The 15062-nt window shown below is 42.1% G+C and overlaps 1 protein-coding gene across 8 annotated transcripts in view; it reads right to left on the reverse strand.

The window, feature by feature from the left end:
* LRGUK (leucine rich repeats and guanylate kinase domain containing) overlaps positions 1 to 15028 on the reverse strand; it is a 121983-nt gene extending 106955 nt beyond the window's left edge. For all 8 annotated transcript variants that reach the window (XR_003431880.1, XM_027101889.1, XM_027101887.1 and 5 more), the window contains exons 1-3: positions 14713 to 15028; positions 7486 to 7593; positions 3847 to 3928 (exon numbers count right to left, since the gene is read on the reverse strand). Coding sequence is in view for 7 of the 8 variants with exons in the window: in XM_027101889.1 (XP_026957690.1) it covers positions 3847 to 3928; positions 7486 to 7593; positions 14713 to 15027 (505 nt within the window). In the remaining variant the exon portion in view is untranslated. The remainder of the gene's footprint in view (positions 1 to 3846; positions 3929 to 7485; positions 7594 to 14712) is intronic.
* Positions 15029 to 15062: the final 34 nt, after the last annotated feature.

The raw sequence follows: 15062 nt of genomic DNA on the forward strand, positions 1-15062 counted from the left end.
TACTCCGCCCTAAAAAGAAACGAAATTGAGTTACTTGTAGTGAGGTGGATGGACCTAGAGTGTGTCATACAGAGTAAAGTAAGTGAGAAAGAGAAAAACAAATACTGTATGCTAACACACATATATGGAATATAAAAAAAAAAGGTTATTGAGAACCTAGGGGCAGGACAGGAATAATGATGCAGATGTAGAGAATGGACTTGAGGACACGGGGAGCGGGAAGGGGAAGCTGGGACAAAGTGAGAGAGTGGCATGGACTTATATATACTACCAAATGTAAAATAGATAGCTAGTGGGAAGCAGGTGCATAGCACAGGGAGATCAGCTCGGTGCTTTGTGACCACCTAGAGGGGTGGGATAGGTAGGGTGGGAGGAAGACGCAAGAGGGAGGAGATATGGGGATATATGTGTATGTATAACTGATTCACTTTGTTATAAAGCAGAAACTAACACAACATTGCAAAGCAATTATACTTCAATAAAGATATTAAAAAAAAAAAATGCCAGCCTTGGAGGAACTAAAGCCTGAGATATTCCTCTTGATAATTAGCCCCTAAATAACTGCATTAGGTGTTTTCAGGAAGACTAAAAATGCCACAATTCGTTCTTTGTTATAAATTAAATTTTGTTTTAGATGGACTGAATCTTAAATCTCATTAATTATTTGAAGTGATTTAAATTATTGCTATTATTTTACTGTGATTTTGCACTGCTTAAAAAGTATGTCTGAGTTTTGCATTTTATCCCAAGCCAATGTTCTGAACCTAGAATACTAAGTCAAGGACTATTGTGCTAATACTCGCCTCTAATGAAAATATATACAGGACATAAAAATAGTGAAGCATCTTTGTTATGGAGTGGAGGCTAGCACACCATTGTAAAGCAATTATACTCCAATAAAAAAAATGAGAAATAAAAAAGAAGGAAGAAATCATGGATACATGTAAAAAAAGAAAATAAGATTACAGAATAAGATCAAACACACCAGTTTTGATAACCAATATTTAGCTATATAGATAAAAGTTTAACTTTTTAAATAAAATAGAAAAACAATGAGAAAATGATTTTAAAAACACAATCTGGGGACTCCCCTGGTTGCTAAGTGGTTAAGAATCCACCTGCCAATGCAGGGGACAAAAAAAAAAAAAGAAAGAAAGAAAGAAAGAAAAATAGTGAAGCATTATGTTGCTTTGTTCTGGGGCTTTACAGCAGGTGGACTTTGGGACAGCAGGAGGATTAGGGAAAGGCTCAGAAAGAATCACATGACAAGGATTTACAGCCCCGTCTCTACGTGTAACTTGCTTCTCCACCCGTCTTTTAACTCTAGATCACACAACCAGCAATCAAAGCCCCGCAGAAGATGGCCTCTGGAGGAGAACAGAGCCTCCACACCTGAAGCCCAGCAAAGTGCTTCTACCCTTCACCAGGTGACAAAGTCACTCCCAGGCCAGGAGAAGGAAGCATAGCTGAGTACTGGGGCCCTGCCCTGGAGTAGGTAGAGCCAGAAAGGTGAGGGGCCCCTGACCCCATCCCCCCAACAGCTTTCCTTCTCAGGGTCACGGAAGCCAGAAGATCTCCACCAATTTCTACTTTATTTCTCTGGTCTAAACCACAGCCTTCTTTAGCCTGTCTTTTTTATGAAATTGTTCCAGGAGGAACAGAACACTGAGACATCAACACTTTGGTGGGAATTCATGAGCAAATCCAGAAAGGCTGCCTGTGAGAGGAAAGCTAAGAAGAAACTGTAATTGCTTTACAAGTTTTGCCTATTTGTCCCATCTGAGCTCAGCTCCGTATCTGTCAACGGTGATCGCGACCCTCTTAATTTCCACGGGCCCCCATACCCCCTTGGAGCTGATCTTTCTGTGGGCAGGTAAGTGCTGTACCATGGAGCTCTGTCTTGAAGCAAAAGCAGCAGCTACCACTTGGATGGTGAGTACATTTCACACTTTGTAGATGCTCAATGCTTTAGAATCACTTTGATAGGAAAAATCCACCTTCTGGGTTGCTGGGCTTCTAACTCTCCCTACTCGGTGTAGTGACCTCCTTGTCCACCAGATGGCAGGAGCTCCTCATGTCTACAACTGTGGTTCTCAAAGTGTGGTCCTGTACTGGCTTCCAGGGAAACTAATCAGAAATGCAAATTTTCAAGTCCCACCCCAGATCTACGGAATCAGAAAGTCTGAGGGTGGGGCACAGGCATCTGTGTTTTAACAGGTCCCCTCCAGGTGATTCTGATGCAAGTTGAAATCTGGTCCATATCAGGTCATCAATAAAGCTGTTCTCTTGAAAAGAAAAATATATACTGTGCCTTACACACAATAAGTTCTCGAACACTTGATGAGTTAATAAAGGGGGACATAAAAGACTGAAGGAGACTGATCTGAAGAGGAAAGCTTCATTTGCTACCAGGGACTGCTTGCTCAAGGGGCAAGGGTATGAAGCCACATCTCTTTCCCCTTTGCCACGCACAAAAGATTGCTGGAGTCTCCCCAACCCTGCAATCCCTTAACCAGTAAATGAAACCAATCTTGGAGGTATGGGGTGTGGGGAGAGCGCCTGCCATTAACACTAAAAATTCTTTCCGATGATAACTTATCTGGCATTTGCCTTAAATAACCCTGGGAAGGATGGATGTGGCAAGATGGGCCACGGGCTGACAATTGTTGAACCTGAATATTCATTACAAATCTCTCTACTTGTGCACGTTTGTAATTTTCCGTAAAGAAGTTTTATGAAACTAGAAAAAAATTAACAAAAAGCCTTTCAAACAGTAGCATTTTAAGAATCAAAATATGCTAGAATGCTTCTTAGCCATTGAAAAGAGTGAATTTTAATTATTGCAGTCAGATGGGAAGAAGAAATCAGAGAAGTCCATATCAGCAACACTTAATCGTCTTCTAAAAAGCTAAAGTGGGGCTTCCCTGGTGGTGCAGTGGTTGAGAGTCTGCCTGCCGATGCAGGGGACACGGGTTTGTGCCCCGGTCCGGGAAGATCCCACATGCCACGGAGCGGCTGGGCCCGTGAGCCATGGCCGCTGAGCCTGCACGTCCGGAGCCTGTGCTCCGCAGCGGGAGAGGCCACAGCCATGAGAGGCCCAGGTACCGCAAAAAAAAAAAAAAAACAAACAAACAAGCTAAAGTGAACAGAAAGGTGATCAATGAAGAAAGAAGCAGGTCAGAAATTTCAAATAGGGTCAGAAAATTAGAAACAAGGATCAAGGTTTGAAGAAAATGTGACTAATTTCATTCAATGTGATTAAGGTATCACAACAGATACCTTATATGGAACCACAAATGGCAGAGTTAGACTTGTAAGAACCCACTAACTATATGGAGACAGCAAAGAGGGGGAAAGAATAAATTTCTGAATCCCTGGTGTTCAAATAAGAACAGAAGTAGCTAGCCAGGATTAAGATGTAGATGCAAATGCAAAATAAAGAAAAGCATCCATTAAAGGGGGTAAAAAGAACTAATTCATCTACACTGAATAAACTAAAAGAGGGAAGGAAATGGGAATCATCAAATATTCAGGAGGCATTAAAGAAGTAATGATCCATCTCTTGAAAGGAAAAAGCAAAGCAAACATTCCATCTGACGCTCTTTAATATCACTGAGTGGGTCTCAACCATCGCATAATGTAGCATGTTTGCTGACCTCTGCCTTTTTCCTTTGTCATCAGTTATAGGTGCTTTTTTTCCATGGAAGACAGAGGATCAATGTGTAAAGTGATCCGCAATAGCACTTATATCAAGTTTGGTAGTATTAAAGTATATTACATTCTGCAAAGCTTAAATTTTTAAATAATTCAGCAATCCACTGACTTACTAGAATGACAATTACATACCTTCAATTTTATTTACTGAAAGATCCAACTTCTGCAGGTGAATGTATCCACAGAGGATGCTAATGTCAATTAAATCAAGACCCTGAGAAAATAAAAGGTAAAAGATTTAATGTTGCTTTAACAGATGAGTACTCAGGCTTCTCAAGACATCTGGAAATAGAGGTTGACAGAAAGAAAGCCAGAATTTCCTTTGAAAGTACAGTAGAAGTGAGGGAATAAAATCTGAGGCCTACTACCAATAGGGTCTCAAAACAGACTACAAACCCCATCCAAAAATGCATTCTTCTGAAGGAAATAATAGCTTGGAAAATTAGTGTTGTTAGCAAGAACATACACAACATGAAAAGGCAAATTAAAGCAGTGTTCATGAAGACCTTTAGAGCAGAGTTTTATATTTAAAAAAACCCACACATAAAAGCAATAAAGCCAAAGCCTTTATCTAGTAGAAGAAAAGAAAAAGCAAATGTCTAGAATTCAAATGAAATGTTAGAAGAGTTCACACCTAATCGAGTGATCATTAATAACAATACTTCTTAGGCTTCCTCAGGCTTCAAAGCTCTCTCCCAATAATCTCATCTGATCAAACAAACCTGTGAGATCCGTAGGGCAGATTATCCCCAGTGTAGGGATGAGGAATGTGAGGTACAAAGAGGTAGGTAAATAGCCTAAAATCACTTAGCAAGTTAGCAACACAAAAGCAGCTCCAAGTCTCCTGAATCTTTGTCCGAGATCCCTTCCATGAAATCTTGCATCTAGTGAACATCACGAGGGGTTGGAGGGGAATTTGGTCCCTTGGAACAAAGACTCATGTCACTGGTTTACGTTGTGATGTCAGAGTCAGAAAAAGCCAACCAAAGTGTCATGATAAGCAAGTTCTCAAATATAAGAATGATAATAAAGGCCTCTAGAACAATAATAAGTAAATTACTGATGACCTACTACATACAAGGCATTAAGCTTGGCATGATGAGAAACACGTACAGAGTTGGGCTAGAGCTATATTTTGCCTTTAAGAAACTTACGACTTTGGGTAGGAGAGAAACTGTGTACACAAGTAATTAGAGAAAGTTAGAAAATTATGTGCAACATAAGTTAAGACATAAGGCGGGAAAAATCACTAACCTGGCCAACCCTAAGAAAGTGTATTCAGTAAGACAGGCTATTAGGGCAAAGTAATTCAACACGTAATATCTCAAATGTAAGGAGGTCAGTGGCAAAGTAAGAAGCTTCAGTCCATCTAGCTGAAATAAGATTTAAAGGATTGTGCTTTCTTGTAGATCAATTTAAGGCGTAGCACTACGTACATACGTAGAGTATTGATTGAAAAGGACTTGTGTACAGATGTACCGCTACTGGAATTATCTTCCATTCCAAAGTCTGACATAGTGCAATGCACACAGGGTCCCTGTACATTACTGCCTGACTGGCTGAGTCATCCATAAAATGCTGTAAAGTGAAAACAGTAAAAGATTGGAGCCTTCGTATGCTGTTCTCAAAGGACATGCCATGAAACCAGCATGGGTAAAAAGGGCTTAACATTTGTTGGACAGTTTACTAGTTCAAATCCAAGATAAAACAGCCTTGCTATGAATTGTATATGCTTGAGGCAAATTAGGGTGCTGTAGCAAAATTTCAGTGTGTTTTTTTCACCTACATATCTGCATTTACTCTGTGGACCTTCACGGAGCAGTTAATGCTTTACAATACAAGAAAGCAAAAGAAATAAATTAATTTTCTAGGACTATAAAGAAACAAAATGAGGAAAGAAGCTGAAATACTGAGTACTCTGCTCTTACAGCTTCTCATGATAAATTTAGAGTCAAGATTCTGTGCTGGACCTACTAGAGAATGGACTTGAGGATATGGGGAGGGGGAACGGTAAGCTGTGACAAAGTGAGAGAGTGGCATGGACATATATACACTACCAAACGTAAAACAGATAGCTAGTGGGAAGCAGCCGCATAGCACAGGGAGATCATCTCAGTGCTTTGTGACAACCTAGAGGGGTGGGATAGGGAGGGTGGGAGGGAGGGAGGGAGACGTAAGAGGGAAGAGATATGGGAACATATGTATATGTATAACTGATTCACTTTGTTATAAAGCAGAAACTAACACACCATTGTAAAGCAATTATACTCCAATAAAGATGTTAAAATAATAATAATTCAAAATTGATAATACACTTAAGTGTAGAAGATAAAACATTAAGGCCTCTAGAAGAAACTAAAGGGAAATATATTTATGATACTTCTATAGGCAAAGATTTTTAAAATTGGACACAGAAAGCACTAATCATGAAAGAAAAAATATTGATGTCACTCAAATTTAAGAAATTCTGTTCATTAAGAGATATCATTAAGAGAGTCAAAAACCAAGCCACTGGGAGAAGATAATGTGTACATCTGACAAAGAATACATATCCAGAGTATATATCCACAAATTAATAAAGATGGACAATCCAATAAATATACGGGCAAGAGACTACAAGAGGCATTTAGCAAATCTAAATGGCCAATAACATACAAAAAGGTACTGCAATAAAATACCACTGTACTCCCAAATATCCTTTTGCCACCGGTTTCATAAAAAAAGGATCCAAACAGGGACTTCCCTGGTGGCAGAGTGGTTAAGAATCCATCTGCCAATGTGGGGGACGCAGGATCGATCCCTGGTCCAGGAAGATCCCACATGCCGCAGAGCAACTAAGCCCATGTGCCACAACTACTGAGCCTGTGCTCTAGAGCCCGCGTGCCACAACTACTGAAGCCCGTGTGCCTAGAACCCATGCTCTGCAACAAGAGAAGCCACTGCAATGAGAAGCCCGCACACCGTGATGAAGAGTAGCCCCCGTTCGCCGCAACTAGACAGCCCGCGCGCAGCAACGAAGACCCAATGCAGCCATAAATAAATTTTAAAAAAAGGATCCAAAAAAAAAAAAGAAAGAAATCTACAGTAAAGAATATATCAGTATACCATATTTTAGTTAAAGAGAAACATTTCAGAATAATTTGGAAAAAATAAGTGTTTTCAACTTCATGTCATATATAAATGTAAGCAAAATAGATAATATTGATTGATAAAGAAATACATACATACAAAAAAAAGATTTTGTGCTGGTATTGAAATCTTGAAAATTGATGAATAACAATACATTTTTCTCTTTCATAATAGCTACCTTTTAGAAAGTGAGCTACAGCTCACAGCTACTGATTTCTTGACATACTTAGGGGGAAAAAAGTCAATACAAAAATATTTTGTTCCCTTGGATTCAGATATAAATTGTAGTCCTGGCACTGATCAGAAAGAAAATTCTTAAAGAGTTTTTGATTGGTTTTACAGAATCAAATTCAACCTCCTGGAAGGAAAGCATTGATTACTATAAAACAGACTGCTTAAGATGAAAGAAACAGACTGTGAAGGAAATGAAAACAAAGGAACTTGGCGGGGGGCAAGGGGGCTGATTATTGGACTGGCCAGGGCTCTTTGATGTCAAACATAAATAACTCATCGCCATTCTCCATCACATGCAAGACTCTGAGATTTGGGGGCCACCAAAAACGGTATGAGTACCAGAGAAAATGGATGTGGTCCCACCAGTGTCAAGATGTAGCCAGCCAATGGTGAGCTTCTCATACTCACCGATAAAGTCAGACTGAGGTAGACCTGCTCAGTCCCAGAGCCTGAGCGCCCCAGTTTGTAGAGTTTCTCAGCCACGACCTCCTGTCTCAGGACCCCATCAAATTCTCCCTGCAAAAAAACCAGAGAGGCAGACAAAGAAAGGATTTCCATTAGAAAAGTAATCCACCTCATCATATCCAGCACTTACTTACTATATTACATATCTGGGAGCTGAGCCTTCCAAAATTTACCAAAGAAAACTGTGTTGTTGGGACTTCCCTGGTGGCACAGTGGTTAAGAATCCACCTGCCAATGCAGGGGACAAGAGTTCGATCCCTGGTCCGGGAAGATCCCACATGCCGCAGAGCAACTAAGCCCATGCGCCACAACTACTGAGCCTGTGCTCTAAAGCCTGCGAGCCACAACTACTGAGCCCACGTGCCACAACTACTGAAGTCCATGCACCTAGAGCCCATGCTCCACAACAAGAGAAGCCATTGCAATGAGAAGCCCGTGCACTGCAACCAAGAGTAGCCCGCTCTCGCCGCAACTAGAGAAAGCCTGTGCACAGCAACGAAGACCCAACGCAGCCATAAATAAATAAAGGACATGGTAATTTTAAAAAAAACTGTGTTGAAGACCCATACATATTACATATGATTAAGAAAATATCGGTCAAATCAATGTATTGCTGCTGAACTTTCAGGTGGTTGCTTGTATTAGGTATTCAAAGCAGAATTAACACAGTAGCAGTAGAAGCATCAATATTAGTGATGACAGCTACGTTGATTTAGTGCTTCTGTTCTGGGCACTGTGCTAAGAGCTCTCAGTGGGTCCACTCATTTAATCCTCCTGACAATCCTGAGGGAGGTACGCTTAGCTCCATTTTACAAATGAAGAAACTAAGGCTCACAGAAGTTAACTTGCCTGAAACCACATAGCTAGTATGTGACAGAGCCAGAATACAAATCCAAATCTGTCTGACTCCAGGGCAGTTCTAACCACTACACTTGACTGCTTGTCCACAACCCAAAGGATGCTTACATCAAATTAAGGCAATTACTTCTCTACATCTGGTATTCTTGCTGGAGAAAACAGGTCCTCAGTTCACTTTGTACTGGCTAATTTTGCTGGATTCATACAATTTACAAGATTAATTAAAAGGGTAATATCATTTGTAGAAGGAGCTTGGCCCTTAGTGTATAGATACCCTGGACCAGTGGTGGCCCAACACACCCCTCCCCCAATTATGACAGATAGAACAGATAATAGATGGACTAGTGCTGTGTTTGTGCTGCCTTCAGCTCCATTATGACCAACACACTAACATCAGCACGAGGACACAAAATACAAGTAACCACGTCAGTCACGCCAATATTACTAACCAACTGGTATAGGGACTGTGATGGCAAAACACTCTCTCAGGTCTTCTATATTCATTCAAGGACCAATGATGCTGCTCAGGCTTCTAGTACTAAGGACATAAGTATGCAGGCTTGTGCTACTGTAAAGAGCTTTCTTTCCTCCCCCATTTCCACTAACCCAGAGAAGCAAATATCACTCAAACGGAGATACTGCACAGCTGGTTTGAACCCCAGATCTGCCATTTTGGATATATGACTTTGGGAGACAAAGTTTTCTCTGAGACTCATAATTTTTCATCTATAAATTTTTCATCTATATATTATTACTTTTTCTTAATGTTTTGGAGAGAATGAAAAATAACTGTGAACATAAAGCTCTTAGCGTGGTGCCTAGAACACAGCAAGTGTCCCCAGTAAATGGCAGCTGATAGCACAAACTGGTGAATTCAGAAATTCCACATCTTATTCATCCATACCAATCAACCTGTTCACAAAATGGGGGAAAGAGATCTACTTTTCTAAACAAAGTTGCAATTTTTTATAGTAGGCCTGGGAAGGAGTAGAGGTGAGAGAGTGTTACCTTCCCTCCCAAAAGTTTCCATGTGGCCCACCCCCTCCATTTCCTGGGAACAAGAAACTACAGAATCCCTTATTTACAGTAGGTGGACATCTGTTTTTCAACACAGCCATTGATACAGAGACTGGACACACTGTCAGCACTGTCCCAAAGCCCCAGGGCAAGACTCCTCACGGCCACCCCCTCACACATCCTTTGAGGTTCCTGCCATTTGCCAGTGTCATGTCTCTCCCTTCTGGTCTTTGGTCATCTTCAGACCTTGACCAGCCCTATCTGTATCTTGGGTGGTTTCAGAATCCCTAAGGAGGGCCACTCAACACCCCGACCATTCCAAGTACATGCACACATACATGTTCCTTTATTTTCTCAACTCCAGACACCTTAAAATTGATCTCTAGCCAACTTCAGCCACTCACTCCCCTGGGCATGCCCTGGACTTAGTCATCATGCTAAACTGCTCCACCCTAGAAACCTCAGACCTCAAGTCTTCCATTGTTCTTGGCTCCCACAGCTGCCCATCCTTCAACCTTTCCAACACCTAGTGAACTTGGTCTCTGACCACAACAAAATCTCCGGTCTGTTCAGCCTTCCCTTTACCTCAGAGTCTATCTGTCCCCTCCTAACTATACTTCCTTCTCTACTGGGTCTCCCATGGGCAATTTCAATGTCTCTCTACCCTCAAGTCTCTGACTCCTTGGCCCCTGACTGCAACTGCCCCATGCGTACCCAAACCTGAATCAACTTCACGCTCAACTACTGCCTTGGGGCAGGGATTATGTCATGTTCATCATCCATTTGGGATAAAAATCTTTCCAGCATATGAAGCACAGGTCATCCAAGTACACAAACTATTTCAGGAGTTTGATAAACTACAATAGAGGTAGGCAGGGTGCTTTCACTAGGAGCAGGGCACCCATTTTATGGCCGTTTTAGTGGGGAGTAGGGGGTTAGCAAAGACTTCCTCGGTGAGAGAACCACTGAAACCCAAAATTGTGAGTTATTCTGGCAAAGGGGAAGAAAGGGCAGAAGAGGGCCAAGAGAGTATTGCAGGTACAAGGGGCAACATGTACAAGATCCCAAAGGCAACGGCGAGTATAGCCCGTTGGGGAAACTACAGAGTTCAAATAGCGAAAGTGTAAGGTGGGGAGGAGGGATACAGTACCTAATACATGTTTGGTGCTAAAACACCGGCTGAATGAATAACAAGACTACTTCTCCCCCCGAGGGGCTGAGTGGGCGGGAAAGGCCCACTCTGGTGCCACGTTCAAGTCAGCTTCTAGCTGGGCCTCGGCGCTATGGTGCTATTAGGGTCCCCTTCTTCCTCAGCTGCCTTTCATGTCCCACCTTGCTGGTGAGATCTCCAGCCCCCTCCTCAAGCTGTCAGGTGCCTCCACTCCTTTGTCCTCACTCTCAGCAGGGGACCCTCTCAGTCCTTCTCTTCCACGTCGGAGGCAAGGTAGGAATGATCAGACATCAGCCACTCCACATCGTGCACCTGTCCTGATGCTTCCTGCTGGGGTCTCAGAGGAGGTCAGCTCCTTTTCCACACTCAGGGTCCAGCACCCTCTGTTTCCCCAGAGACCGTGTTCAGGGATCATCAATGTTGCCCTCTTTTGCCTGTGGTTTCAACTGGTCACTCTCCACTGTCATTCTCCAAGCCGTCACTTCTCCAGCTCTACGAGCATGTGAGTCCCTTCTGTCCTACAAGGGCTCTCTTCAGTCCTGCATGTTCCTTTAGCTACAGCTATAGTTTCCCTTAATAGCCAAGCTAGTTTCCCCCTTGTTCACCTCCCATTCACGCCTCAACTTGCTTCACTTAGGTTGCTGCCTTCACATCACAAAATCCACATGGGCCAAGGTCTACAGTGACTGTCAAATAGGCAAAGCTAATGAACCCTTTTTTTTTTTAAGAAATATTTATTTGAGGCTTAATAATTTGTTGGGTTTATTTTATTTTTTAAAGATTTTTTTTTTCCTGATGTGGACCATTTTAAAAGTCTTTACTGAATTTGTTACAATATTGCTTCTGTTTTGGTTTTTTGGCTGCAAGGCATGTGGGTCTTAGCTCCCCAACCAGGGATGGAACCCGCACCCCCTGAATTGGAAGGCGAAGTCTTAACCACTGGATGGCCAGGGAGGTCCCTAATGAGCCCTTTTTGGGCCTCTTCCCACTTAACCTCTTGGAGGCATAACCCACACCAATGTTCTCAACACCCTTTCTTGCCCTGGCTTCCCTCCTGTTCAGCTCTCTTCCTTCTCCTTTTTCTCTTATCAGTCTTTTCCAGTTTCTTCCCCTGAATCCTCTTCATCTGCCTGCCTCTGAAATACCTGTACCCCCAGGGTTTTTTTCTTGGCCCTCTCCTTCTCTTCTTTCTTCTCTTCCTGGATGATCTCACAGACTCCAATGCTGATGATTTCCAGGCCTCTGACCCTGAGCCCTCCTCTCCTGATTTCCAGAGGCCTATGATTCACATACCCAACTCTTGAATGCACAGCTCCACCTGTCCCTGTTTCCCATGGTGGTCAGTGGCCCTAATATTCCCCCCGGAACACGCCACAGACCCAGCAGTCACCCTAGACTTCCGATATTCAATTAGTAAGTGTTTCATCTTAAATATTTTAAATACTATTTCTCTCTAGCTTCCTTTCCATTCCCATTGCCTTAATCCAGACTCGCGTCTCTTCCCCAGAGATATTGCTCCTCTTTGCACTGATCTCCCTGCCTCCAGGCTCACCATCTTCTTATCTAACCTCCCTTGGCCACAAGAGCCGTTCCCTGCTGCTTAGAGTCAAGTCCACAGTCCCTACAACAGCACAGAGCTCTCCACAACCTGGCCCCCACCTCATCTGTCTTTCTGCTCTCACCTATAACCCACCACTTGGAAAAGCTGCCGTCTGCCTGCCCACACACCACCTCTGCACCCAAGTAAGGGCTGACTTCCTTTCCAGTCTTCCGCCATGCCTGTAACCCGGCTATCATCTGTACACATCTCTTCATAGGATGAACACTCACTCTTATCTCACCTTGAGAGCTGGGACCATGTATGTCCTCCGTCACACTCTCATCTTTTTCTACCATTACTGTAGCTATTATGTATTACATCTCTAATTTTCTGAGAGCCTGCACTGTATCGGACACTATGTTAAGAACTTTAACATAGACTTTCCCATTAAATTTGATGTTCATAACTATCCAATGAGCAGGCATTATCATCCACATAAAGTTACTGGAGTGGTTTTCGTGCAGCAGAAACATATCACAGGCCCAGACATTTCTTCTGCCCTGTAGAGTCAGAGTACTTCCAATATAGCAATCACTTGTGAATGCTCCTTCAATGAAGGCTAAATTAATGAAGTCACCTGATGGGCTGTAGTTAGTAGATAAGAACAGGTAAGTTACTACTCGGATTAGTAACAGTGTAAATAATATATTGTGCTAAGTAGTTTACACATAGGATCTCATTAAATTTTCACAGCTCTCCATGAGATAGATAGTATTATAATTCCTGTAGCGCAGATGCGACACAGAGAGTATGAGTAACTTGCTCAAAATCTCACAACAAACAAAAGGCTTTATACAGATCTTTGAATTCCAAAGGCAATATTCTGAACAGCTGGTCTGCCCTAACTCCCTCAAGTTCATTGAGGCTAATTACGTTATAGGCACTTAATAATCATTTTGACCATCAGAGCATTATAAATCTTAATCGGGCTAGGATATGGAAAATAAATCACTGAACATAAAAGTCCAAATGTTTCCTCTGAAAACTTTTTGGTTTATTCAGCATATCAAAACATATGAGACACTATAAAAAGGTAAAAGAGAATGTGAGAACACAAAACAAATATTAATTTTAGAATATAAATAGAAGAAATAATAAACTTTTTCCACACAAAAGCCTACAAGCCAAAAATGATTAACTAGTTCAAGTCAACCCCCTCCCTCTATGGTTTGTTAATGGCATATTGAAGACAGATTAACAATGGTACTAATGAACCCCACAGCTGAAGAACATGCATTAATTAGAATAACCTGGTGATTCATTTGTTAATTCCTCTGGGGTGGAAGCCATACAAACACCTGAAAGTTGTAAAAACATCTCTACAGTTTTCCAGTAGTCACTGTTAAGCATGGCAAAGTAAATCAACAAAAGATGAACAAAATAAGTAGTAATTTTCTGTGGTCCACTTTAAGCAAAACTGATGTGTAACTAGGCCTGAATTCTCTGTATTATATCTACTTCTGAAAAGAATTTGAAGCAATTTATACTGTGAAGAAGGAGGAAAGGGAAGAGAAAAACCTAATCTAAAGAAAAACTACTGAAATTAAGAAAAATACTGAATTAAGAAAAAAAGTTATGTTTCTTGGCAGGCAAGACAAAGAGGAAAACCTAACAGTTTATCAAAAGAAAGCAAATCCAAAGAGTGGATATATGTATATGTATAACTGATTCACTTTGCTGCACACCTGAAACTAACACAACATTGTAAATCAACTATACTCCAATTAAAATTTTTTAAAAAAAGAAAGCAAATAATGTATTAGAAAGCCAAGAGAAAGAAGTGACATGATGTGAAGTGGAAAGGGATAAGAAGGCAGGCAACGGGCTAAGGAAGGAACAGGATGCTAATAAGTGTAAGTGGAATTGGGTCATGTTTAGAAGAGGTATTGTAGAAAAGAGGGAATCTGTATTAGTGTGAAAGGCCAAGCTGCCAACGAGGCATTACAGGTGGGAATGTTGGGAACATTCCCCACATCCTGAAATACTCTCACAGTGAGCAGTGTGTGTTGTTTGTATAATGCATCATATACCCCTGGCAGAAGTAATATATAAAAACTTTCAAGTCACTTGGTCTTTGAGGAAGCACTTAGATTATTTCAAAAGGGTAATTTTCTTTTTTTTCCTAGAGGAAGGAGGATGAAGGGACTCCTTCATCGGGGAGAGTGTTGGGAGTATTTCAGTCATGAGGAAAAGGTGCAGGGGGTTCAGAAGTAGAAGTCTGTCTATTCACAACACCGTCAAGCCATAACTCCCATACAAATAGAACTTTTTCCTCAAAGATGCTGTGTAACTTGACTCTTAAGAAATCAAACGAAAAATAAAGGATATACTTGAAGATATTTCAGGCAAAGGGTGAGGAAATCGGGTAACAGAAATGGGAAGGAGAGAGAGGGAGTCTCAGAGCAGTAAGGAAGAGGCGTTCCTGGAGGCAAGGAGCCCTAGGAATGGGCTCAGCCGCAGGCTGGTGAGGGGTCCGACCGCTGGAGAAGGAAGTGAGGGGGTAAGGGGTGGGGGGAAGGCACACCTCAAACTTCAGCATTTCGGACTCTGAAGACTCCTCGAACTCCACTTTGCCCTCGCCCTCGCCCTCTTCCTGGTCATCGTAATCTCTGTCCACGTCCGACTCTTGATAGCAGTGAATGAGCTGCTGCAGTAGGTCGGAGGAGGTTTTGCGGAAAGTATTTTTAGGTCTCTGCCCCATGGGAAAAGGAGACCAGAGAAACTGACGTTCCTTTTCTGAGTGCAGCAGTTTCGACTGGGCTCCAGTTCGTGAACTGCTCACGGCTCCCTGGAGACAGGAAGGCTTCGGCAACTGGGGATCTCTCCCGAAGGTCGCCATCTTATTTACCGGGATTGCCTAGGAGACTGACGCCA

Source organism: Aethalodelphis obliquidens, unplaced genomic scaffold, assembly GCF_003676395.1.
Source record: "Aethalodelphis obliquidens isolate GAN/ISIS:26980383/991018 unplaced genomic scaffold, ASM367639v1 scaffold5, whole genome shotgun sequence".
Lineage (NCBI taxonomy): Eukaryota > Metazoa > Chordata > Mammalia > Artiodactyla > Delphinidae > Aethalodelphis > Aethalodelphis obliquidens.